Source organism: Sylvia atricapilla, chromosome 22 (genome assembly GCF_009819655.1).
Source record: "Sylvia atricapilla isolate bSylAtr1 chromosome 22, bSylAtr1.pri, whole genome shotgun sequence".
Taxonomy (NCBI): Eukaryota; Metazoa; Chordata; class Aves; order Passeriformes; family Sylviidae; genus Sylvia; species Sylvia atricapilla.
Genome location: NC_089161.1, coordinates 7101423 through 7128548, shown reverse-complemented (window position 1 = coordinate 7128548; position 27126 = coordinate 7101423). Strand labels below are relative to the sequence as shown.

The following is a 27126-nucleotide window of genomic DNA, read 5'->3' as shown; positions in this document are numbered from 1 at the left end:
TCCACAAGACAGGTATGAATACAGATTTACTCAGGGCAAGAATCCCCAAACCTGCAACATCACTGGGGCATTTGCCCAGCTCTAGGGGTTTCCGCTTCAGGACATGCCAGGGTTTGTTCTGAGGCCCCTTTAACCTCTGCTGATGAATGAGCCAAGTAATGCTGACTTTGAAACTCTTTCATATGACAACTGGGAATTTGTCCTTAGTGCCCTGTTCTCATCAGTAATTCAGGACACTGCTGGTAAAACTCTTTCCTCAGTAAGTATAATCATCTTTCTCTTTAATTGTTGCAAAACACAACTAATCTGGTATGGTTAGAACTGGAGCAAAAACTTGACTGAAGAGCTGCATCTCTAAACCAGTTTTTTTGACAGCCCAGCAGAACAGTGCCAATACATTGCACAGAAAACTGGAAGAGGAGGAAGGTTTTGGAACAGAGTCCGGTTTACAGGTCCTTGGCTGGAAGAGGCTGGATAAAATACTGCATTGTAAGCAATATAACAAACTGTACTCCTTCTTGCAGGCAATTGTGCCCATGGCACTGTTTTTATTTCTTCTTCCTTTCTTTATTATATATATTTTATTTTTACCACATCCTTTTTTGTTGGCTACAGAAATGCACTGATTTTGCTTCTTTGCTGAAAACACAAGCTGCCGTGGCAGCCTCTGCCAGGTGAGGTGGTGCCACAAGGGCCCAAAGCTGAATTACAGCTGGGAGGTCTGAACTCTGGGGTAGGACAGAGACCAGGGGCTCTTGGGCTTTGTCACTCAGCAGAGAGAGAATGTGCAGGAAATTCGGCCAATAAATGTCAAATTTTGTTCAGTTTTGGCCCCGTAACTGAGGAGATCCTGAGGAAGAATTTATCTGCACCTGTCAGCCTTGTTTGTATATTTCTGAGCTCTCCTGTGTGCAGGTTTTGCTATGTGCTCTGCTAGTGCCCATCTCGCCCCATGACTAAAAGCTGCTCCCACCCATCACATCTCATTCCACCTCCCACCCCAAAGCAAATGCAAGACTCACCCAGGCCTGGGCTACTCCTGCATTTGGTTCTTCGCTTGATTTATTAATTTGTAATTTAATTATCTTTTTTTTCTAGTTTATTTTTTAACCATCCCATTTGGTGGTGAGGGGAGGGTGAGGAGGGGACAAGGAGGGTGGCAGGGTGGCTTTGTCATCCCTGGGTTTCCGTCGTGCTCTGGCCGACGTGGGCAGGCAGGACTGATCCAACTCCTCCCTTAAGCCGAATCTTCCTCCATCCTGTTCTGCATCCAAGGGCCCTTGGAAGTGCAGAGCTCAGGCTTTTCTGTTCTCCCAGGACAGCTGCCTGGGAGGCAGCCTTTGCAATCCAGTTGGCTTCATGTTTGCTCCCTGTTACCATCGCTCCCATAGCGGGAGTTGCAAAGCTTCAGCTGGGGAAGGAAAACAAAATCCGGATCCTTCAGCACTGCTGAAAATTCCCAATTAGCCCTTGGCCATGCCAGCCCCAAGTACAGCACAAACTGTCCAATTTTAGGACTTATGCCAAAAAAAAAAAGATGTTCTGGAGCAGTCCAGGAGGAGTGAGGTGTGCCCGCCCAACATCCGCAGGGAGAGAACTTTCCTTTGTCTATGGAGCAGGACTGTAGGGAGTAGGGGGGATGGGGCAGGAAAGTTGGACCCAGGATTCATTTGGTTTTTCTATCTACTGTCTTCTTCAAACAGAGAAAAAACAACCCAAAGTGTCTATTTCAAGCCAGTGACTACAGTTTGTTCTGTTGCTTACAGCTATTAGACAGGAATAATTCCTGTCAAACAGAATTATTTCAAGAAAAATTAAAAATCAACAGCCAGTGGTGACCAGTGCAAAACAGATGAGGGCATTTTTCACTAACTTGGAGATTTTATTTTATTTTTTGTAACACGCATTACTTTCCACCATGGAAGGAACTTCTCCTTATTCAGATATAAAATTCCAGCCCTTGTTTTAGGTTCAGTGAGAACAAATCTTTTCTGTGCAGCAGGGATAAGAGAAGTGTCTTGGCCTGAAGTGAAGCTGTACAAGTTTTCTGCATCCCAGCACTGTCTTTTTGTCTGTTCTTTCCATCTGACACAGAACGTGCAGCCCCATGGAAAGCCCTTCCAGGGTACTTTTAGTCCCTTTTCCCAAACACAAGATATTTGAGGTGATTTAGGGGAAGTTCTTTGGGAAAATAATGACTTGAAGTGCTTTTATCTCCAGAGACTCATCCAGGTACCTGCTTCTCCTCATCCACAGAGCCACTGCCCTCCTCCTACCCGAGCCTCATGAGGATGCCAAGAGGCTCTGAGTCTTTCTGTTTTGTTAAATAGAAATCATAGCTTTTTAGTTTCACAAGGTGACCGTGCTTTGCTTTTTTATTCTTCTATGTAAGGCTTAGGGAAAATTTTCCAGTTTCCAGAGAAAATTGTTTGGTGAACCACTACAGGTCATTCTTTATAAACTTTTGTCCCAGGAACAGTCTGTATGTCCATATTTACTCATATCTGAAGGTTTTTATGACTTTCATCCAAGTGTGACCAAGTGCCACCATAAGGTGAAGGTGGAAGGAATATATGAACGCCAGGATTAGCAATATAGTTCTTGGACATCTTGAAATCTGGGCAATTTAAGTGTTTATAAAGGAAAAGATCAAATGGACCAGTAAATATTTATGCTTTGCCTCATGTTTGATGACATTGGAGGAGCTGGAAGGGCTGAAAGTGAACCCGGGCCCACTTTTCCTTATGGAATAAAACTTATTAAGAAAGTCACTAATTAGTAGCCAGTTTTGATCACTGTTCTGAGGCAGAAAGTAAACCACAGCAAGCACCCGAGTGAGCAGAGATGGCTGTGCTGAGCCATCACAGCAGAGGCACATGGTGGGCAAAATCCACTACGGATGTTGTTGTGGTGACTGCAGTTAATTACTGCAGCTCTTATCAGGGGAATTCTCTGCTCTCATGGTGACACTCTTCTTGTTACATTTAGAATTAAGGGTTTCAACACCTAACTCAGCTCTGGAAGTGGGTACCTTGTCATCTTTATTTATATTTTCCATTTTTTGCATTCATTTATTATTTCTATTTTAACAATCAGTTCCTTATTGGGAAGTGCTTTTAATGTCAACTGAGCATGTTACCTTGGGATTATTTTCCTCTGCATGTGGCCCAAGTGAGTGGGAAATGATTCAGTAGCCTGAGCTCAGGGCTGGAACCAGGATCTCCTGTTCTCCATCCAGTTTTCCCTGCTGATGCCTTCAGCTCTCTGGGATTACTTGATCCTTCACTTTCAGAGGGGGGGGACAAATCCCTCTTGTTAAGGAGGGAGTTGCTGCCATCCCAGTGGAGGAATAAAGCTGTGGAAATGCAGTAGCAGGGGGTGTATGTGCAAGGAATGGCTGCTCTTTGCCTTGCAGGGGTGTCCTACGCACCTGAGCCTCCCTGGCTCTTCCCAGCCATGAATCTCCATCCTCTGCTCCCACCAAACCCCTGGAACGGCTCCAGCTCAGCTGCTTTAACCACTGACCTCCGCCTTAAACAGTTCCAGAATCTCCACTGCTGCTCGTTTTAAGTTGTTATTTTTGGTTTTATGTTTTCTTCCCAGGCAGGATAAGGAATGCTTGCATCCCTGAGTACCCTTAGGATCCTGGGCAGCTTTGGTTGTTTATCCCACCTCCCAGCACAGTGCCCATAGTGATGTCCATCGTGACAGCTCAGTCCCTGTGTGTTGCTCTCCTGCAGCAAAGCTTTTGACTGTGTCGTTGTTATTTTATTTTCTGTGGGTTTATTTTGCATAGAGTGTGACATTTTGGTTTGTTGTGGTGTTTCTGACTCTTTGTGCCTTTCCTTTTGTGTTTGTTTCTCCCGCCTTACTTCAGTTTGCAGCGGGGCCTCGACCTGCCCATCACCAGGTACAGTACCTGCCCCTTCATTATCACCCTGCACTAATTGGCTGGGGGGTGGGGGTGGGGGTGACTCACCCACTAACTCGAGTGGAGGAAAGCAGCCCTGTAGCAGCTACTGGCACGCGCATAACCCCGCTAACAGCCGCCTGCATCGCTGAGTGACACTGACTTCACCCTGGGGTCACTGCTCCCATTAACCACACCCCCAAGAGAGGAGAACCTCTAGGAGTCACGGCCAGGGGTTTGTTGGAATTCCCTTGCTTTCTCACATCACTAGAAACTTGGTCTGAATATTTCCCAAACGAGTTGGTGGATTCAGTTTCCTGAAGATGTCACCTGAAAAAATCCTACTTTTCCAGCTTGGAGCAAAGCAAACAGCTTCCCAGTTCCTGCATTTGTTGTGTGATACACCTGGTTATCTGTCACCATTGCGTTGCTTAATGTCATTTTCATTTAGCCCACAAAAGCCAAAGCTGTATGAAACGTTTAGTATTCCTGTTGTACAAGTTGGACTCTGTAAGGAACAACTTCATTATTAAGAAGGAGAACTAGGAATAGCTCTGGCTCATGGAACTCAGAGGTGGCAGAATTGGAACTTCTCCAGTGTCAGGACAGACACACAAGCCTGTCTGTCCTAGTCAGGGTGTCTGGAATTGTCTTTTCTTCAGCTCCTACACTCCTCTTTGCCAAAGCGCTTATCCTTGGCAACAGATTTTGATGTTTCGTGTAGGTTTTGAGGGAACAGAGGTGGCATTGCTGCTGGGAAAGAGGAGGAGAGGCAGGACAAGGCAGGAAAGCTCTTCCAGAGCTCTCTTGGCTTGGAAGAATCGGGTTGTTTCCACAAGTTAATAGGAAAAAAAAAAATCTTATTAATCCTGTGGTGTCAGGACAGGGGTTGAGGCATGGAAGGTTTGTTCCAGGGAATTATTTTGCTCTCGCTTCACTCATGTTACTGAGCAGTTGAACACTGGGATGAGCAGCATGGGGAGAGTTCTGTCTCAGGAGAGTGGGAACGTGTTAGGTGGGCACAGATACCCCAAAATCCCCATAATCCTTGTTCCTTTCAGCTCAGGGAGCAGCAGGTGAACTGGAGCCTTCCAGAGCAGGGAAAAAAAAAGGGAGTTTAAAGAGTAGAATGGGACATTTTCAGTTGTTTGCTCATAGGCAAAGGTCACATAGGACAGAGCAATGATTTCTGTGCATGGCTGGGATGGCATGGACAGAGGTAGAGGAATGTTTGCAGGAGGACTGGGCAGCCTGGGCAACAGTGGGATCAGGATCTTGTTTAGATACTTCTGTTCTTGACCTTGACTCATGGTTGGTGTTTATACTGCACAATGCAAAGACTAGTGCAGACACTAGTGTTCTGCAGCTCCTTAATTCCTTCATCGGTCATTCCCAAGGGATATATTCATTGGGAGCCATTTAATGTTCTCCTAAAATTTGCTGAGCGCTCTCTAAGCAGGTTTTGGCCCATGAGTCTTGAGGCAGCACAGCCTGGGAGGAAATATTCCCATGACTAGGAGGTTTACTGGTGGGACTTTGCCACCAGTCTATCAGAATTGGATCCAGAACTTTCCTTTGGACCTAGTTATGGTCCTGCCCTTACCATACTTGTAAATTTCAAGTGTTTTCCTGATTTTATCACAGTTAGATTTTTGTCTCTGTTACATTTGAATCTGCTTATAATTATCTGTGAGAAGCTGTCACCATTAGAAAAATGTTTCAGGCCTTATTCCCAGTTACGTCTGTCATGTGCTGCATCAGAACAGGCACAGAGATACCTGTGCTGTGGATGAGCTGTTTCTTTCCTTTAATCCAAAACACTCGTGGTGTGGACTGGGGGTTGGAGAGAGGGATTTTGGCCCCTGCCACGTGCAGGAGGGTCACGGCTGTGGGAGCAAGTTCGTCCTAAACCCAGCACTCACAGGATGCTTGAGACCAACATAAATAATTATCCTCACATGGGAGCTTTTACACTTGGTTAAATTGTGTTACACAAGCTGAGAGCTTTGAGACTGAGATTCGTAAGCTAGAAAGTGCTAAATAAGTAAATTGGCCTCAGCAGGGCTAATGTTTACTGCAGCAACTCCAAGTTCTCTCTGAAGATAGCTGCAGCACTGTGGGATTTGCAATTCCCTATGTCCATCCCAGCCTTTATTAACATGTGCCTTTTATTGATTCTGGGTCTCCTTCAGGCAAATAATGGATTGTTCTTTAATGTTACTGCCTGTAATTATTAGGTCTTTAAGGTACTCAAATGAGCATGATTTAAGCCGCTGAAGTTGAATGGCAGCTTTATAAGCAGGGCTTTTTCCTGGATGGAAATGCCTGTCCTGGAGTTGGACAGCTACAGTGGAAGTTGATGGAGCCAGTTAATGCTGGAGAAAGTGTGACCACGCTGTGTGAGAGAAAATAGCAGAGATTTAGAGTATTACCAATAGTGGCTGAAGGGAAATGAAATAATTGCAGCAATTCTGACTGAAAGTTATATGTGCATCAGTAATCCCAGATTCTGAGATGACACACTGAGCATCTGCAGGAAGACCTCACTTTATAGGAGATAGAAACCAACCCCTACAAAGTATTTTGAGCAGTATTTTTAAATACACTGTCAGCTGGTGTTTTTCCCCAAAAGCTGTAGCACACATAGGTATTCCCTGCCTGGAATTGCTGCTCCATTTCCTACTTCATGCATGGAGTTTCCCTGTTTTTTCTTTTTAAGTGAGGCTCTGGCATCACTTTGTTGCTTCTAATCCTCAAAAAGCACAGGTCAGAACGGTAGTTTTCTTCTAACCAGAGCACCAAAATGTAAATTTTTGTTACATTTGAATCTGCCTAAAACTCTTCACTTATGAAGTGACTTGGGGAGCGTGGGGTTAATTTTAGAAATGGGTGCTCGGAAGAGGCTGGTGTAATTGAAAACAGAAATCAGAAATGTAAACTGAAATATGGTCGTTTCCTTTTGACTTGAGCTGTGTTTGAGACAAGTTTGCTGCGCAGCCTCTCACTTGAGATCGCTGGTAGAGTTGATTCCAGTTTCATCTCGGGGTTACTTGAGATCCTCTGGTTGTAACTGGTACAACAGAGAATGGGTTTGGCTGGGTGCTGTTGTGGAAAAGCTTTGGGACTTGAAGAGGTTGAGAAGTCACTCTCTGAACTGACCCAGTTGAGCATTTTGTAGCTTTGGGGGGATATTTCAAGTCAGAAAGGGATGGGAAACAGCTGCTGCAGCCACTTCCCTTGACTGCAGCAATGAGTGTGTGAAGGAGCTGCTGCATTTAAATACCAAAAAGAGCTTTTCCCCTTCATTTTATCATTTAGTAAATAATAAAACTAGGAGAGTCTAGGGGGGAGGAAATTAACCTTGCCTTTAGCCAGCCAAAAGAGCTGCACTGAGATGCTGGGGAAGCAGGACCTGGGGATTTGTGCTGGAGCTCCTGCTCCTGGCACCAGGGAGCAAGGGACAGGACAAGAGGAAATGGCCTCAAGTTGCACCAAGGAAGGTTTAGGTTGGATATTGGGAAAATTTCTTCTTGGAGAGGGTGGTCAGGCACTGGAAGAGGTGGAATCGGCATCACTGGAAGAGTTCAAACAATGTGTGGATGTGGCACCTGAAGACATGGCTTAGGGATGGACTTGATGATCTTGGAGGGTTTTTCCAACCTAAGCAATTGTACAATTCTCTGATCTTCACATCTCAGGGCTGCATCTCCTTAGTTCCTACTCCACTGCCTGTGCAGGCATCTCCTCCTCCCTCCCCCAGGCCAGTCTCAGGTTATCCCACCAGCCTTCCTGGTGGCACCAGAAAGATTAAAAATTAGTAACAGGGGCATGAGAAGCCTGACTGAAGTTCAGAGCTTGGGTGACAACTTGTTGAACTTTACTTTTGTTTCCATTCTCCACAACCTCCAGCAGGGCTCCATGGACCCATCACAACATCCTCCATGATCTTAGGAAAACAATAGATGAATGCCTACATTTACCAGGCTGAGCTTAGCATAGGCTTATTTTCAGGCTCTAATACCAAATTCTATTTTGGTGCAGTTTTGGGGTCCCTGTGCTTTTGGGAGCACTCCGTGCACTGAGAGCCATGGCCTGGAAATACAGAGCATGTGGCAAATCCATGAAAAGCAGTGGTGGGTAATCAGAGGGGGCTGGGGCTCTCCTTGATCTCTACTTTTCCTAGATGGCACATTGATCATTCATATTTTTTCCCTCTGGGCAGGAAGATGATGGTAAATAAAAGGATTTGGGGGGGTTGGGGTATGTGAGCAGTGACTAAAGGGAGAATGGCAGAGAAGTGCTCAAGGGATAGGCAGAAGGTTTGGAGTGGATTTCCATAAAATTAGTGTTAATTCTTCTGGCTCAAACAGCAATTGTGTGTCTGCAGCAAGTTTGGGGAGTGCAAAGCTGGAGAACACGATCAGCATGGGGGGGCTGGCATAGAAGCAGGTGACAGCCGACCTGGCACTTAGTGCCAATGAGAAGGTTTAATTCCATGTAGTGGGAGCTGATCAGCTGAAACCATCTCTGCAATGCAACCTTATTTCCAGTTATTTCCAGTTATAGAGTTTTGGGAAGCACTGGGGGAAACCCTGTGGAGCCTATGTGCAGTTCTGCTTTTTGATTTTCCAGAAGAACTTCTTGAGCAGGGAGGGAAGGGGCTGCTGGGATGATGAGGGCTTAAGGAATGAGCAGGCAGAGGAGCTGAGCTTCAGGCAGCTGATCAAAGCAGTGTCATAGGGCTTTGTTTGTTCTCCTCTGGGAGTGAGAGGGAGCAGCCCTGGATGAAGACCATATTGCCCAGGAGCATTGACTCCAAGGTGATCCAAGAAATCCTCTCCCCAGCAGACTTGGACAGATAAGGAATGAGACATGACTCAAAGACCATGTCCCAGGTCGTCACTGGTTGCTGAACAACTGGTTGCTGAAAATTGACCATCATTAGACATAGCAGGGCTTAATTTTTGAAGGAAGGTGTCAAGGAAGGGCTGGTGTAATGCAGAGTTTCTCTCAGAAGCTTTTCTGTGGCCCAGGATATGTTTGCTCTGGTCTTGGGTGTGCTCCACTGCAAATCCTGCACTTACTAGAAGAAATAGAGACCAAATCTGTCAGATTTTCCCTTCCTGCTGTTCTTCCATAGGACATGATTAGTGTTACTTGAAGGTGTTGCCTGTGCAGGCATCTCATTGACCTTGCAAGGCTGATTTTTTAGCAAATTAATAGCAAATAAAGTAGCAAAAACCAGAAAAAAATCCTACATGAGTGCCCATCTATTTCAGGAAATCAAATGGCAAAACATTCCTAAACATTCCTATGAATACTGCTGGCTGAGCTCCTGAGGGCCAGGGGTGAGGATGGAGCATGAAGCAGTTTATCAGGGGCTGCAAGTTTAGAGCAGTCAAACCCACATCCAGGTCAAATGCACAGTGCTCCCATACCAGTTTTCCTTCAGAATCCTGGCTTTACTTACAGGAACTGGAGTAGCTGCAAGCCATTCAGACTTTGTCAGAGAGGTCTTGGGTTGCCACTTTCAAAAATTTTTGATCTTCCTGTTGCTTGGAATAATATGTCTGCAGTTCTTGCTGCTCTGTCTTCCTGCTAGGGCTGGAATTCTCCTTTTCTCCCCACCCCTGAAGCTGAGGCAGATCTGGGATGGTGTGGGCACACAGTGGGGCTCTGAGAAAATTTTTGACATCCAGTGTCTTTGTCAGAGACCCCCCCCCCGCTGCTGTGGAGCAGCTGAGCAGCTCTGGGGAGTGTTCAGAGCTCACGGAAGAGCAGGTCAGTGCTACTCCCATTCCATAGCACAGAGCTGTACTTCCTTCTGCTGCAGTAGGGAAGGGCCCCGGGCTGTGTCCCACAGAATGGAGCTTCCTGGGCCTGTCCCCCAGCAGGGGTCACCTCAGGAGCCTCCGGGGACCAGCTGAAAGTGATGGGAATGGCAGCTGTCCATGCCCAAGGAGTCCCCAGTGCTGGCAGTGTTCCCTTGATGGTCTCATTTGGTTGTGAGCAGCTTCTGTAGGTGCAGCAGGAGCCTGAGGAGCAGATTCCACGGAGTCTCCCCATCTCTGGGATTGGAGGTTTTCCTTACCGTGCTCTGTGGATGGAGGTGCTATTGATAGAGAGAGGTCTCACTTCTGCCTCCAGCCCTTCTCACTCTGCATAAACACACACCCCCCGTAGGGGTTATTAGATTTTTCCAACCCTCCCTTGGTGAGATATGTGCTGCAGCATGCTGACAACTTAAAAATTATCATTACTCAGTGAATTGCAGTGAAAGAAGACTTTGACACTTTTTCTTGGTTTTGGATATCGAAAAATCACAGACTCTGGTGATTCTCACCATAAATTCAGCCCCTGTGCTTGGTTCATGCCATACTCCTGCATCTCCCCCATGTTGCACAGCCACGCGGTTTTATCCAAACAGGACCATGGCAGGCTGTTGTTCTTCTCGTTTGCTTTCTCCATCCTCACTTCCAAACTTTTCTCCCCAAACAGTTACCTTCTCCTGCTTCAAGTCACACTTCCAACATGCTGGGGACAGCTCTTCATCCAGGTTGGCAGGGCTGGACATAAAATCATTGTGCTCACCTTAACAATGTCTGATTATCTGAAAGAGGGTCACCCAGGACTTTCCTGGAGAAGTTGTTTGCTCTGGAGAACAGCTCAGGTGTCATGAAGTCTTCAGCAGCGCCAGAATGGCCATTTTAAGCTCTTTGTCATGTTGAGGATAGGGACATCAGAGCTTCCTTCCATCCTCCACCACCCTTCCCAAACCTGGGGCAGATAATCCCAGCTCATCTCTTCATTCCCGTCTTTGTTTCTCACTCCTTCTGGCACAGTTACTCCCTGTAGCACATTACTGCACAGCGGCCAGCAGGATTTAGTGTGATGTGTGGTGGTCTAATTATTGTAATTATTTTTTACTTAACAGTTAAATATGTGGCATTTCTTCCCCTCCCAGTCTTGGTGCAGAAAAGGAGAGAAATCCGTGATTGGAGCCAGGGCTTCTGCTTTATCTGCTCTCTCTGTACCACTGAAAGAGACCAGAAGGAGAAATGTTTGATGTTTTAGGAACTGCGTAAACATACAGTCTGTAGTGTCACATTTCATGCAGTAAATCATGGTTTGACTGGCTTTTGGTTTGTTGGGTTTTTTTGTTTGTTTTGGGGGTTTTTTTTAACTTTCATGCTTCCATATAAAACTTTTCTAGGAGAGTTCTGACCCTGTGGGATTCTGGCAGCAGAGTCTGTGGTACCAGTCTTTTCCTGGCTGTTTGTGAAAGGGATGAGTCAGAGCAGGGCAGAAGCTGACTGGAATTGTGTGCATTTAGGGTGCATGTTGTATCCTATTCCTTCCTGTTGATCTGTAAGCTGTTCCATTGGCTTTCTTTCTGTTTCCTGCTGCTTTCTTGCTTCGTTATTGAAGGGAGGATTCAGACCTATACAGGTAACTCTAACTCCTGGTTCTGCATGGCGTCAGTGTCTCTCACCTGGTTACTCCTCTGTCAGTGAATGCCTCAGTGTCCAGTGCATTTCTCACCTCCTGACCTGCCAGGCTGCCGAGATCCAGAGCCAGGGCCTGCAGCCCCAGTGCCCAGCGCAGGAGGGTGAGGATGGAGCCAGTGCCAGGACTTGCTTGGCTGCCTGAGCCTGGCCCATCCGCCAGGGCATCACCTTGTCCCAGAGTGGTGCAAGGCTTTGGGGCCACCCTGGGACAGGTTGCCACCCTTTGGAAAACAGGGCAGGACTAGTCACCTGCATGTGAAGGAGAGATGGGAGGTGCCTCTGCCTTTGTGAAATTCTGGATTTTTAGCTCTTCTGGAGATAAATTGGAACAGTTGCCTTGATCTTTTGTTTCCCTGGGCTATTTATGAAAAGTTGTGCTTTTTCAGCAGCCAACCCACCTTATGAAAAGAAAATTAGACAAGTTCGTTTTTCCAAAGTTTGCTCTGAAGGTTCAGCTGTAAAATTCAGAAGATACAAACTAATAATTATTAGTTTGTAAAGTTTCTTGCCTGTTTCTGCCGTGTAAAACAGAGAGCTGTAGATGGCCTTGCTGTCACAGAGAAACATGGACTGTCCTGCTGTTTTCTGGAAGTGTGGCAACCCCTGGAAACTAACACCATAACTATATTATTGTAAGGATATTTCCAATTCTCTCCCAGAAAGTCTGACCAGTTCTTTGTCTTCTCTCCTTTTTCTTTTCCCTTTTCTAGTTTTTTCAGAGGCCTCAGATCCAGCCTCCAAGAGCCACCATACAGAACAGCAGCCCCTCCATCCGTCCTGGTGCGCAGACCCCGACTGCCGTGTACCAAACCAACCAGCACATCATGATGGTGAACCACCTGCCAATGCCCTACCCAATGCCTCAGGGCCCCCAGTACTGTATCCCACAGGTAAATCCAGCATCCAGGTGCCTGAGGAACTGCAGAGCAACCTTTGCTCCATGGCGGTTTTCTCGGGACCTGGCAGGAGTGCATGGGGATGTGTCTGTGAAATCAGGCTGGTAGTTACATATCATGTGCCAGGGCAGGTTTAGATTAGATACTGGGAAAAATTCCTTCATGGAGAGGATGTTTGGGCATTGGCGGAGGCAGCTCAGGGCAGTGGTGGAGTCACCATCCCTGGAAGTGTTCAAGAAACATGTGGATGTGGCATCTGGAGACAAGATTTAGAGCTGGGCTTGGCAGTGCTGGGCAACAGTTGGACTTGGTAATTGCAGGGGGCTTTTCAAGCCTAAATGATTCCAGATTCTGTGGTTCAGCCTCTGTTCTTTCTCTGTTCTTCTGTGCATGGAGGCAGTAGGAATCAATTACCTTTTTCAGGCCTCCCTCAAATACATTAGGAAACTAAGCTCTTAGAAAATATTTAGTGCTTTAAAAATACCTAATTTACCTGACTTAATAGATCCACAGGCACTCCAGAACCTTGGGCCTCATAACACAGAGTGGTGCTGCAATTAGGGGAGTGACTCTGTTCTACCTCAGGTCCTGTGTCCTCCCTATCTTGGCTTTACCTTACTTTTGGCACTAACATTTGGAGAGGTTTAGGTGCATATTAGGGAAAATTCCTTCATGGAAAGGATGGTCAGGCACTGGCAAAGGATGCCCAGGGCAGTGGTGGAGTCTCCATCCCTGGAAGTGTTCAGACAATGTGTGGATGTGGCGCTTGGGGACATGGTCAGTGGTGAACTTGGTGATGGTGCTGGTTGGACTCGGTGATCTTAAAGATCTTTTCCAACCTTAACAGTTCCATGATTCTGTGATTCCCAAACCTGTAATTAACCAGCTTGAGGGTCACATCCCTGTTGACTGGGGGGGCTCAGTTGCAGGTTGCCCCAGTCCTTGTACAGTGATGGTTGTTTTTGTCCCCCCAGTATCGTCACAGTGGCCCCCCGTACGTCGGGCCACCCCAGCAATACCCTGTGCAGCCACCAGGACCGGGACCCTTTTATCCAGGCCCAGGTCCTGGAGAATTCCCCAATGCCTATGGTAAGTTCTGCTTGGAGAGTTCTTACAGAGTCTTTTCTTGGTGTGTTTTTCTGTTGTCAAGCTGAAGATTTATAATAGCAAGCTGGATTAACATTTGTTTGAACTTCGCATAGCTGCTAAATTTGGTGGTGTTACAGCCCTGATTATTCACTCCTGAAAAATCCCAGAGTATTGTTTGTGTGAGTGTATCAGGAGAGGCTGTAGCTGCCCAGGATGGCCTGTGACCAGGAATGGGGCTGTTTCTTAGTCCCTGCTCAGTCATTATTATTAAGGTATTGTGGGTACATTTGGCAGTCCTGGTTTTCACTGTGCCATGCCCTGGGAATGCTCCAGCATTAAGCATTAACAGCAGTTAACAGTTCTTATCCCAGCATTTCTTGTTTGATGTGTGGTGGGGGATAAGAACAAGCTGTGTGGGTTTTTCCCGGATTGATGCTGCAAAGGTAATTTAGTCCAGTGAAAGAGACCTCTTCATAGGCCAAAACTTGGCCTTTTCATGCATTTGGTCACTCACTGCTCCCTGCCCACTCATATTCTGCAACCTGTTTTGGGGAGAGATATTCTCAGCCTCCCATGGGAATTCTCTAGTGGAATTTTGGAGCATTGGGATGACTGATTGCCTTCCAGGCTGAACAGTAACAGCCCTGCTCCTGTGGCAGAATTGCAATTTGCTCTTCACACACAGAGATCCCTTTGGAAGAAGTGAGAAACCCAGTAGCTTCCTTGTGCATCATTCAGAAATATCTCTTATTTTTCCTCTTTTCCTTCTTTTATTTATCTGGTCTGTGTGGAGCTCATGGGAATCATTGAAAGGTTGCCATGAAGCCTTTGAACCTGGTAATGCAATTTCAGAATAGGAGAGAGGGTAATTACAGGGCAGCTACTTCCTGGTGGTTGATCACAGAGAAAATAGAAGAAATATTGTAATGGTTCTTCAAATCTGATCCACTAGATGAAGAAATTGCCCAGTATTCCTCATTTTTTGTGCTGTTACAGGTCTGTTTTCTTACTTCCTGCTTGCTTAGATTTTTCTGTCTTCACTCCTGTAATTAGGAAAAGGAGCTCATTTCCAGCTGCTTTCTTCTCCTGGATGCGCCTGGTTTTTTGCAGAAAATCTTGAAATCTTTCAGTCCTAGCTTTAGGTTGCTGCACTGGTGGAGCATCAGTGGGTGAAGCCGAACTCTCTGTCCTCCAGAGTTTTCCAGATAGGGAAGGTTTCACCAAGGATTTGCCTGGACTTATCCGTCTTTCCCTCCTGTCCCTCCCTTGCTGTGTATAGGGACTGGGAATGCTCAGCCTCTCACCAGGTGCTGCCAGGTTTGGGGAGCAGCTAAATCCACAGTCCAGGCATGGATAATGCTGCTAGCAGTGCCTTTTCCATAAACCACAGGATTTGAAGCCAGTGTGGCTGCTGGATATCGAAATCATTGCAGTTTGACAGACCTAAAGAAGGTGATGAGGGAAAATACAATGGAAGACAAAACTTGTGGAGAGGGACAGTGCAATTTTATAACTCAGTTTTGCAGTTTATCATTCTCTGATATTGGGGGGTTTCTGTACAGCGTTGGGAAAGACCTTGGAATGATCAGTGAGTAGGAGGGAGAATAAAAGTTGGGTGCTGGAGAACTGGAAGGGATCAAAGGTAGGAAGCAGAGCAGAGAGCTGTGACACTAGCAAATGCACTTGGCTTGTCACAGGAGCTGTTTCTTCCCAGAAGTTACTCTTTCAGGATTTAGGTTTTTAAAATACTTTTCATAAAGGGAGAGTTATTCCCTGAGTTCTGCATCTCCAGCAGGGATCACATTGCAGGTGATGTGGTTAGATCTGGCTTCTAGGAAACTACAAATGAAGGGAATTCACACATTTCAGGATCCCAGGATCCTCCTGTTCCTTCACCTTACCCAGGCTCTGCTTGGACACCTGCTCATCAGCAGGGTTCATACAATCATGAAATCCCAGCATGGTTTGGGTTGGAGGGACCTTAAAGCCCACCCAGTCCCACCCCCTGCCATGGGCAGGGACACCTTCCCCTGTCCCAGGCTGCTCCAAGCCCCGTCCAGCCTGGCCTTCGACACTGCCAGGGTTCCAGGGGCAGCCACAGCTTCTCTGGGCAATTATTTTTGATTCCCAGCCTGCAGAGATGCTAATAGAGACTTTGAGGCCAGATCTGAAGTGGCTCTGCTGACCCTGACATTCAAAATGAGATATTTCTTGAGTGATTCAGCCCACCCAGGAGTGTCACTTTGAGCTCCTTGATGCCACACAGTGCTCTCTGCTTGGACAGGAGAAAGTTCCCACTCAGAGGATGCAGATGGAGCCTGCTCCAAGCTGGGGCTTTCCAGCTCTCAGCAGGAGGAATCCATCCTTGAAAGTTGCAGATCAGGCTGTGCTGGGCTGGTTTAATTTGCTTTCTTAGATTTCACTCTTTGCCTGAGATCCTGTGATTTCCTGGTTGTGATACAGGCACAATCCAGATTTTCATTCCCAGTTGAAGGTTAGTTCAGCTGAAGAGTAGATCAGATTGCGCCAGAGGCAAGTGCAAGCACTCAGTTCATCCAGCATCCCTGACTGGAAAGGAAAACACCCAGCAGCACCTTACACATTCCCCTGACACCTGATCCATGGGCAGGAGGCAGCTCTGTTCTGCCACCCTGATCTCTGGCGTGGTCTTAAAGCACTTGGTTATTTATTGAGCCACTCTCATTCCACTGAGACAACCATAATGAACCATGCTGGCTGTTAGGAATGTGATCAGCACCATGGTGTAATTCTGCACTAACCACCATGGTTGTGCTTTTGTGTATTGCAGCATGAGAAGAACGTTGCTCATAATTTAATTTTCTGGTTCTGCTTCCAAATAGGTTACAGTTGACCTCGCAAATTATTTGTATTGGTTACACTGAATTTCTCTACAAAGGCAGAAAACCCCTGATAAACCAGCAGCAAACCCAGCAGAAGACCTTCCTGTTTGTTAGGCAGAGGAGTCCAGGGATGGTCTTCCAGTGCCTCTGGTGTTCACAGCCTCTCAGATACCGATAGTGTACATGGCCAATTTTTGGTCATGGAAATCAAATAAGAAATAGTGACTAAATCTCTTGTCTTAATGGAGCATCAGTTTCTGTTTAGTGGAAGTGGAGCCGAGCAAACACAGCATTCCCAGATGGATGTTGGAAGTTCTGGCCAGTTGTACCTCTGGCGCTTGGTTTTCTGTCATGAGCTGACCTTGTGCCTCTGGTTTGTGTCATTGCTGCCCCAGGAACACCCTTCTACCCCAGTCAGCCCGTGTACCAGTCTGCACCCATCATTGTGCCTACGCAGCAGCAGCAGCCTCCGCCTGCCAAGAGAGAGAAGAAAACGGTGAGTGGGGCCCTGGGGTACTCAGCCCCAGGGTCTGTCCTGGGTGGGAGGGGCAAGGACATGAGTAATGTTCTGAAGATGAAACCTGAGCTTTACCTTCACTGGAGGCCCTGGCACAGGGTGCCCAGAGCAGCTGTGGCTGCCCCTGGATCCCTGGCAGTGTCCAAGGGCAGGTTGGACGGGGCTGGGAGCAGCCTGGGACAGTGGAAGGTGTTCTTACCCATGGAACGAGATGAGCTTTAAAGTCCCTTCGATCCCAAATCAGTAATTATGTGATTTCTGAAGAGATTAAGTGTAATTAAACATTGCACAGTGCTGCAGTGGTGCCTTATTTTCCCTTCTTCTATGGGCACTCTCCACTCTGAGTTTGTGACATGTCAGCCAATCAAAAAGGAAGATAATTCTGCTGGTTTTAAATAAACTTAAACAAAAGCAGCATGGTCTCCCCAAGCCTGGAATCCTCACCTGTGCTGCTGCTTAGAATGTTCCCAAAAAGCCAGGTGGGAATGAATGAACTCAGCAGCTTGGGAGAATGTTTGGAATTGGTTTAAAGTGACAAATCAGAAATTATTGAATATTATGCCTTGAAAAAAGTGGAAAACCAGTAAGTTGGGGATGTATTTGCAGGCTTGGAAGAACTTGACTGCATTATCAAAGTGGATATGGGTTTGGAGAGCACATTCTCTCTCTAATTCACTGGGGGGAACTTGAGAGAGGCAGATAAAGGGAATTTAAATGTATCCATAGGTGGATGGTGGGGAACAGCGAAGGTATGTGGGGTGAATGTAAGGTTTAACCAAGCCCCCAGGATGTGGGCTTGCACTTGTGAATGAATCATTTGTGAAGGACTGAAAAGGAAATTACAGCAGTATTTGTGTGAGAGTGTTTTGGAAGCGGTAAAAGAATTGTTTCCTGGGGGTTGAAAATAATAAAGGGACTTGGACATGTCTCAAAATCCAGAATATTTGGATCTTTGGAGTTTTGGGGATGATCTGGGGCGACACCTGATTTGGGAGACTGGGAGAACTGAACAATGTGTGAGCTGTGCTTGCAGGAAGGGCCTTTTTGGTGGCTGCTCTCTGCAGCTTTTTTGTCACCTCTTCAGTCCCCAGGAGTCTCTTTTCAGCATCCCAAACACGACATGCCCAGATCCCTGATGCCATTGAAATGCAGAGCTGATCAGACACGCTCAGCTGGGATTAAGGCAGTTCCATGCCAACCAAGCTGTGTTCTTTGAGGGAGAAAAGCGATTTTTCATGTCCGAGATGATTCTCTCTGAATGTGCTGTTTCAGTTTGGTGATTGGTGTTGTAACTGGAGAAATGAGAAAAATTAAAGCCAAATGTATCCATGTGCACATCCCCACATCCACCATGAGTTGAATACTTGAGTACTACAAACTTCCAGGCAGGGAAATCCTGTATTTAATGCCATTGATGCTGTGTCAGGGGGAGGAGAGGGCTGGAATTAGTGCCAGCTCTCAGGTCCTTGTTGCTGTAGTTAATGAGATATTTTAGCAAAAAAACTCCATCAAAAATAAGAGAAACCCAGACTCAACATCTTGAGTACAGTGTGTGTGTTTGTGTGTCCACAACCCAGAGTGAAGCCACCGTCCCACCAAACTGAGTTTGGCAAATCACAAAACACTTCTGCAGTTAGAATTTTATAGCCCGGAATCTCCGAAGGGTTGGCTTGGAAGAAGCTGAAAGACCATTCCCACCCCCTGCTATGGGGCAATTACAGGTGGTTTTGAGCAGAGCCCCTGTCCTGGGAAGGGTGGTGGTGTCTCTTGGTTTGCATGGAGTTGTTTGCTTGGATTTTTGCGTGGAATTATTCTTGAGTTCAGCCAAGGACTTTGGAAAAGGTGGGCAGATACACAGAACTCTGTCTTCAGGGTTACCAGAATCTCCAGTTCTTACACTGGAGATCAAAAGCTCTGTTTCACATTATTCCAGACATCCTGGCTCTTCCCCCTGTTCAGGGACATGGATTGGCTCAAGTGTCAATTGAGGATTCAGTGAGTGTTCTGGAGTGGTTTATTTAGGAAAATATTTTTTCTTCTCCTTATGGAGCTGGGAAGAGACTCAAAAATCCCGCTTTTTTCCTGAATGCTGCAGAGTTCTACAGGACTTGAATTTGTTCTTTCAGTTTCCCTTTCCTCCACTAAGTATTTTTGTTTGATTCCCTCTCTTTTGGTGGAGCTTTTGGGACTGATTTGCTGATTTGCTTTCCCCCTTTCCTGGAAGCTGGGCTGGCAAGGTCACAGAGTTTCCTGTTAAGGTAAAATACAGCCTTTTCTCCATTCTTGCCCTTTCCACTACTGGGCAAGCTTAGCCCTGTGCCCAAACTGTCTCCCAGATTTTCTCAGTTGCAGGAAACTCTTGTTCCAGCAGCAGAGACTATATTTTGAATTACAGTGTTGCACATATTTAGGCTGAGCTGGTGTGGTTGATGATTAAATTAGGTTTTGATTAAATTATGTGTTGATGAAGGGATGGCATGCCATGCATTCCAAGCCGTGGAAACAAGCCACATCTCAGTGTTCCTGCTCAGCACCAGCTCATCCCAGAGCATCTCCTGCTGGGTGTGGTGGGAGCATGTGCTGCAATTGCAGCTCTCCACAAGGACAGCAGTAGCAGGAACACTCACGGGAATTGTTCTTTTGTTATTATTGCAATTCTTTCAATCCTGTAGATCCGAATCCGGGATCCAAACCAGGGAGGCAAAGACATAACAGAAGAAATCATGTCTGGAGGGGGCAGCAGGAACCCCACGCCCCCCATCGTCCGACCCACCTCCACCCCAACTCCACCTCAGGTAAGGAAGGGCTGAGTTCCTCCCCCTGGGACTTTGGCCTTGCTATGCCTCTCCCTCATGCTTCCAACCACACCTCTCACCATCTCAGAGACCTGGATGCTCCTAAATTATCAATATTCTTCAGTGATTATTTTTTTGCCAAGTTTGATCATTCTTAGCAGTCCTTAGCTTGTCAATGTGGAGTCTCAGTGCGGCTGCACATTCTTCCTCCCTGGTTTTCTATCAGCAGTAGATTTTCAGAGCTTTTCAGCATTTCTTTGTTAAAGGAGGAGCAAAAATATCTGTGGAAAGAAGGTATCTGTTAAGTCTTGTGCACCTGAGGAAAGTCCATATCACACAGGTGATTGATTATAGACCTTCAGTTGCATCACTGTTCCTTTTGCCTTTGTGGAGCTGTTTGAGAGTCACCAGATGATCTGGAGCTCAAGAATTTTCTCACAAAACTGTAATAAATTTATCCCACATTTGATCTCTTGGTGTTCAAACTTAAAAATGCATTTTTCTGATGACAGAAAAGTTATAAATACTCCAAATCACTTCCTGTAGCTGTTAAATACCTTCTTGTTGTACACCTTTGAGTCTGACCTCTTTAAGTCCCTGGTTAAAGGTCAGAAGGTTCTCCAAGTGATGTCTGGGCTGTAGAGCAGAGCTGGTGCTGGGATGTGATTTCTTCTTCTTCCATGTTCTTCCCTGTTGGATGTCACCAGCTTTTGGCAGCTTTTAGGTGAAACAGCTTTTCCTGAGCTCAAACCTTTCTTTCCTCTCTGTGTGGGAGTAGATTTTCTGCTGAAAATCCTGTGCTGAGGCAGGAGCACAACCCTGTCTGGGAGCACTTGTGCTGGAGTGGGAGCAGGGGATTCCAGGGAGATGTAACTGGGATCACTGAGGTGAAGTGAGAGCCTGGCCTAGAGATCTCTCCCTGAGACCAGCAGGATTTCAGCTTTCAGCCATTCCCAACTCAGTCAAATCCTTGTGTCTTCTGAAGGCACCACCTTGTGCTTTGTCCTCTGGCCCCACCGAGGACAAGCAGCAGCAAGGCACCAGTTAAACTTCTTTCCATCAGAGAAAACAGTAGAGATGCCAAACATGGGGATCTTGGTGAGATCATCTCCCCATTTTTTCTTGCTACCTGACTTTCCCGTCGGAAGTGGGAAGAGTTTGAACCAGCCAAGATTTCCCATGGCATCCCTGCACAGTGCATCGAATCCAGTCACTTGCCTGATCATTCCTACATTCTGAAATCTATTTTAAGGCACTACAGTTAAGTCAAACAGAAGGAAATAAATGTGTTTCAAGAGGAGGTCAATAGGCCTGAATTCTGATTAGCTGTAATTTATATGCAGAGCACAGCAGTGATGCCCAGTCATCTCCTCCAAGGTATGCAAATACTCCATTGTTTAATATCCAGCCTTCTTTTTTGAATTGGTGATTGGACCACTTTTGGTAATCACAGAAGAGCTCTAAATTTGGCTCACCAAAATAAGAATATTGGTGTAACATAACTGAAAATTTAAGCCCACTTAAGCCAGGAAATTCAACATTATTGTCCCAACAGCTTCTCTAAATCAAGTCTTCAGAGCATGTTTAATATCTTGGGTGAAATGAAGTAGTGCCTTAATAACGGTACTCAGGAATTGCAGTAGTGGAGGTGGTACTGTTTAGAACAGGCTTGAGTCAGTAAATTTTCAATATTCAGCCATAACTTTTGAGATGCTTCTGACTTGGGGCAGCTCCTGGGAGAGTGCAGGGGGAGCAGAGCTGCTGTCGTTTGTTCCACCTGCTGGACCAAACTGCTCACCCCCTGGACCAAACTCTGCTCACCCCTGGATCAAACTGCTCACCCCTGGACCAAACCCTGCTCACCCCTGGACCAAACCCTGCTCACCCCTGGACCAAACCCTGCTCACCCCTGGACCAAACTCTGCTTACCCTGTGGACCAAACCCTGCTCACCCCCTGGACCAAACCCTGCTCACCCCTGGACCAAACCCTGCTCACCCTGTGAATCAAACTGTTCATCAGGGTACTTGGGGAGATTTCACCTGCTTGAGCACTAAAAATGTGAGTGTGCAGCCTCAAGGCTTGACAAGACAGCATCAAAGTGATTCCCAGTCCAATGAGGTTTTTATAATTATGGCAGATGCTAATAAAACTTCTTCCTCTGAATCTGTTATCTCATTATACAAGTGGTACAAACACAAAGGAAGAAATGTCCTCAGGAAGTGCTGGAGACCAGGCCCTGTCCAAATTCTGCATTTGAAAAAGAAACCCTTTTATAATAATAATAGTTTCCAAATTTTGATTTTTTCTTTAGATTTGAATTACTCTATTAACTGACATAAATAAACCAAAACTTTGCCCAGAAAATAAGCCCAAAGCACCCTCTTCTCTCAGTAGGTTAAGCAGCAAACATCAAAAAATTGTTGGAATTGTGCTTAACATCAGAAACTTAATTGTTTAAGTTAAACTGGAATTGTGTAGAAGATGAGCATTGCTGCCAAGATGTGTGGTTTCAGCCATTTCTGTCCCTTTTACTCAGCAGCAGTGACCAAAAAGTGCTTTGGGTGGAGTGTCTCTGTGTCTCTGCAGTGTATTTTAATGGCTTTTGAGCAAGTGCTTTAAAATTCCTGCAAGAGAAGCTGGAGGTACATGGAGATATGGCTTATCTATTTCTATCAGGACACTATTTTCACTCTGTTTTTTCCTGTGAAGAGAAAGAAAACCCAGGGCCAGAGTCTGATTGTGATATTTCCTCAGCACTTGCTTCCACGGAAGGTCACTTTCTAACGAGTGAATGCTCCTATTTTCTTCGCCAATCTCTTCCAAGTCTCAGTGAGTTCGTGTTTGCACAGCGTCCAGGCTGTGGTAGGGTAGAACAACCCAGAGCAACCCTTGGAGCATCATAAGTCAGGGGAGGAATTTGCAGTGGGATTTTTTTTCCTAAGAACTCTCTAAATGCTCCATTTTGCAGCTGCAAGGCTCTGCATAAGGACCATTTATTCATTTGCAGTATCATTTCTACAAAATTAATGAGCGTTTTCCACATTTCTTAAGGAAATATGTTTCCTGACCCAAGAAGTTTCTGGGCTCACAGGTTTCTTCTTAATTGGTTTGTTTAGGTTCCTGTGGTTCTTATCACAGTTTTCTTTCTCCACACTGATTTCACTCATAAATTTTCTTATAGAATGAAAATCCTGATCACTGAGGGCAAGGAGAAAATGTTCTTGAAACCTGCTCATTTGTAAAGCTAAGTTTTCTTTGGCTTATTCCCTCTGGCTGGAGGCTGGGCTGCAGTTCTTCATCCATTCTCCAGTCAATCTGTCAGGCTCATTCCTGAAAGAGGAGCAATCCCAAATAAAACTTCTATCCTTCACCCTCACTTAAATCTTCATTCTTATTTTTCCAGATGTGCTTTTTCCTGGTCTTCCTGAAATGGTGAAAAATGTGTCTTGGAGATAATTCCTTCTTTATCCTGCACTGTTCAGATGCAATAGGCAAAAAGCTGGAGATGGGGAGGAAAAAACAGAGTCCCAGGAAGAGAAGCAGGTTGCCAGAGCGTTTCTTTTTATAGGGAAATAAGTTTTGCATGTATCTCTGAGAGCCTGTCTGCAATCAGGAATTAGGCACCCATGTCTTGAACACTCTGCTGTGCTTGGACTGATGAAAAATTCCTTTCCCTGTAGATGGTCAGAGAAGTTCATGGATGTGGAACTCACAGGGTGGGAGCAGACACCTGCAGGGAGCTGCCTAGCTTTCCACTTGGGATTAGGAAATTAAAATTTAGCCCCATTTTCTTCTGTGCCTGGTCCCCAGTGTGTATTTAAGGGGATTTTGGGACCAGCTGCCTTGCCCTGTCTGTGTTCACTCCAGCAAATGTCTCACCTTCAAATCTGGAGCACTAACTTTGTCTTCCCTAAATTCTGAGACTAAATACAAAGGATTTTATCAAACTTTCTTGAACACAAGTGAGTGTTTGGTGGGAGATAATTAAAATATGTGTGTCCGCCACAGGCTGGGGCTCCTTCTGTCTTCCTTCAGTCTTTGCAGGCCTTTTTGTTTTGTTCTTCTATACAGACAATCTCAGTCCACGTTCTTTGGGAATCTGCTCCTCCTGCTCTCCCTCAGATTGCTGTCCAGCTGGTTTTACTCTCCTCTTGCCCTGCAGGTCCCACCCCTCAGGCTGGTTGTAGGCGGTGCTAGGGGATTGTTTTCATCCAACCACTCCCAGTCTGGGATGATTTTCCTACTGGGATAAGGAGTGATGTGTGTGCAGGTACATCTGTCCAGCATTCATCCCGTGCTGCACACATCAGCTGTTGATAAATACATGGAAGAGTAAATCAATAGATTTAAATCTCTAGGGGGGTTGAAATAACAGATCAGTAGAAAAAGGAGTCAAGTCCCTGAAGCAAACTTAAATCACAGAGAGATCCAGGAGCCTTGGTGTGTGTCCTGCATGGAGGAGCATTCCAGCAGCTCCTGGAAGAAGTGGTGGGAGAGCAAAGCATGTTGATAATGGTGCTGTGCTGTCCCTTCCTTGCTGTTCTTAACAGTGAGCATACTTTTCCCCTTTTCCTGCTGCCTTTCCCTCTCTTTCCCATGAACTTTTTGGATTTATCCAACTGACCTTTGTATCTTTTCTCTTTATTTTTTTTCCTCTTTATTTTCCCCGCCTTTCGTTTCTCCTCTCTATCTCACCCTGTCTCATCTCCCCCTTGTCTTTATGTTCCCCCTGTTTTTATGTTCCCAGGCTCACCCTGTTGTCCCTCCCACCCAGCAGGTGCCCAGCCAGGTCCCTGAGCCTGTTCCCACGGCGTTTGGAGCCGTGGAAAGCTCCCACCCCTCTGGCAGCACCCCTGGTACCGCGGCCCCTGCCTCCAAACAAGGTCGGTTCATGGAGATTTCCTCCCGCATTATTTTGAATCATTTATTTTCCCCCCTCCTTTCTTGTTTTAGTTGGAATATTTTTGGCAGGGAGACCAGCAGGCAGCAGAAATAGAAGGGGAGGAACTTCTCTCCCTCCAGTGGAAACGTTTTAAGTGTGTTGCTAAGGCAATTAATTGGAATTTGCTAATGTGGAACTGGTTAAAAATAATTGTCTTTAATCTTCTGTGTCCTAAACATTGTTTCAGGGCACACAGAAGGATGAAACTCCTCTCACCCAAGTGTCATCCTTCAGAAACCAGTGTGTTGTCAGGGAAATGCTTTAGCCAGAGAGGCTTTGGATCACTTGGATAATTAGCCACAGCAATGGCATGGATCGAGAGGATCATATGGCTTCCCCAGAGCTGCTTGTGTGTCCTGTCCTCTAGGAATGGGCAAAATTAACTAGGAAAAAATGCATTAGTGTGCCAAGTGTCTCATAAAGTCCATAGCAGATTTTGCTGACTTTGGTAAAAATGGCACAAATGGAAAAAGTTTCTTAAAATTCCATTTCCTTGGACAACACTCTCAGGCACAGGATGGGATCTTTGGGGTCCCTGTACAGGGCCACGAGTTGGACTTGATGATCCTGATGGATCACTGCCAGCTCAGGATATTCCATAATAAACATTGGAAGGGAGATTTTAAAAACCATTCAGGGAATTGTCCTAGGAGGCCAACAGAGCAGGCCCAGGCTGTTCCCACGCTGGAATTTGCAGCCATTGGAAGCTGCAGTTCCTGATGTGTGGCAGCAGAATGGGTGCTGGACTATAGAGCTGACATCGCTGCTTGTTCCCAGTTTTACCTGTGGCATCACAGCCTCCTGGGCTCTGCCTGGAGCGATGCATGCAGGGAAGTCCTAGAGTGCTGAGATTTTTATTTCAGAGTACCCAGAGTCACAGAATCGCCAAGGTTGGAAGAGCCCTTCCAGATCTTCAAGTCCAACGCAGCACTGCTGTGTTCAGTACTGACCATGTCCGCAGGTGTCACATCCACACATTTTTTAACACTGTCAGAGACAGTGACTCCACCACTGCCCAGGTCGTTGTCTGGCCACCCTTTCCATGAAGGAATTTTCCCAAAATCCAACCTGAACCACCCCTGACACAACCTGAGGCAATTTCCTCTTGTCCTGTTGTGTATTCCCTGGAAGAGGGTTGCTAGAGGAAAACCAAGCCCCAGAGGAGCACAGCTCTAGCAAAGGGGACAAACCAGCATCTCTGGTGCTGCAGATGTCCTCGATCCCAGAACAGCACAGCCACTGCTGGGAAGCCAAGGATCACCTTCCCCAGGTGTCCCTGGGGTTATTACAGCCACAGTGTGGACATCGGGGTTTCCTTCTTCCAGTGCTGTGCCTCTAAACTGCTGCAACGTCTAGAAATCGGTTCAAAGAGGTTGAAAAAGGACCTTTTGGAGCTGGGCTGGTCCCATCTCCCACGTAACGGCAGGCTGTGCGTCTGTCTAGGTGTTGGTGCAAACCTTCATCCCCAGTGTCACCTGAACAAGGCATGGGTGGGTCTGATGTCCTTTGCCTCTGCTGTGGCTGTGCTGCCTGAGCTCCCCTGGCTGTTTGGTGCTTCCCAGCTCTGGCACAGCTGCTCTTCTCTGTCTGTGTTCCCTCTGCCAACACTCCCAAGTCCCTCTTGCTGCCAGGGACATCCTCTGAGCACACCACATGGTCACTTGGTGGCACCAGTGACGGCTGAAGTGCATCTGGCCTGGGGACAGAGCTGGCCTGAGCTGTAGAGCCGTGCAATCACAGAACGTCCCCCGCCAGAAGGGACATGTAAGGATCACCAAGTCCAACCCACTGCTCCTCACAGGAATGCCTACCACTAAACCATATGACCAAGACCTCCTTGAACTCTGATCTCTGAAAATCCAGCACTTTCCTTCACAGTGTTTCATCTCTGTGTATGAAAACGTGGATTTTCAGGACAAACAGGTCTTACCCCTCTTCTCTCTCTCTTTCACTTAATCCCTTTGTAGGCAGCTGTGAGTAAACTGGAAGTAAATGTGTTTATTTAGTTACACAGCCCTGACAGTGCTGGTTTGAACATAAAGCAGGGATTAACTGGGGTTTCACACCAGTGAGCCTCCCTGTGTTTATCTCCATTCCATCCCAGAAAGAGTCAAACATTTGTTCCAGTCCAAAAATTGCTAAAGAGCACATTTATGTAAGCACTGCAGGGAAAGCGCTGGAATAACACTCAGCTGGGGCTGGGGCAGGCAGAGCAATGTAGGGGTTAGTGTCAGTAATTAATAGACCCCGTTCATAGTATTTAAACTGAACTAATGACTTTTGGGGAGCATGTCTGTTCAGAAATACATGCCAAGGTATCAAAATTATTTTTTATTTCGATGTTGCGGTTTTTTGCTCCCAAAACAAAAGCAGTGGCAGAAAGGGCTGCATGGCTGAAGTGTTCATTAAAACCAGTGTCATGGTTTCTCCAAAGTCCCCTCTGCCAAGTTCATCCTGTCGGTTGGATCATCCTTGTGCCCTTCCTCTCCTGTGACCATTTCAGCCGTTGAAGTTTGGAATCAGGCTTTCACTGTGATTCTGTGACACCCAGTGCTACTTGTGCAGCTGTTTCTGACTGTGAGCAGCACCTGGCCAGTCCGTTGGGC

At 46.4% G+C, this 27126-nt stretch overlaps 1 protein-coding gene across 4 annotated transcripts in view; it reads left to right on the top strand.

Moving 5' to 3' along the window:
• EIF4G3 (eukaryotic translation initiation factor 4 gamma 3) overlaps positions 1 to 27126 on the top strand; it is a 155679-nt gene that overhangs the window by 81872 nt on the left and 46681 nt on the right. For 2 of the 4 annotated variants that reach the window (XM_066334485.1, XM_066334487.1), the window contains exons 5-10: positions 3878 to 3910; positions 12129 to 12308; positions 13289 to 13403; positions 16660 to 16760; positions 19454 to 19576; positions 24326 to 24461. In XM_066334485.1, coding sequence (XP_066190582.1) covers positions 3878 to 3910; positions 12129 to 12308; positions 13289 to 13403; positions 16660 to 16760; positions 19454 to 19576; positions 24326 to 24461 — 688 coding nt within the window. The remainder of the gene's footprint in view (positions 1 to 3877; positions 3911 to 12128; positions 12309 to 13288; positions 13404 to 16659; positions 16761 to 19453; positions 19577 to 24325; positions 24462 to 27126) is intronic. The other 2 variants (XM_066334489.1, XM_066334488.1) reach the window with 2 other exon arrangements.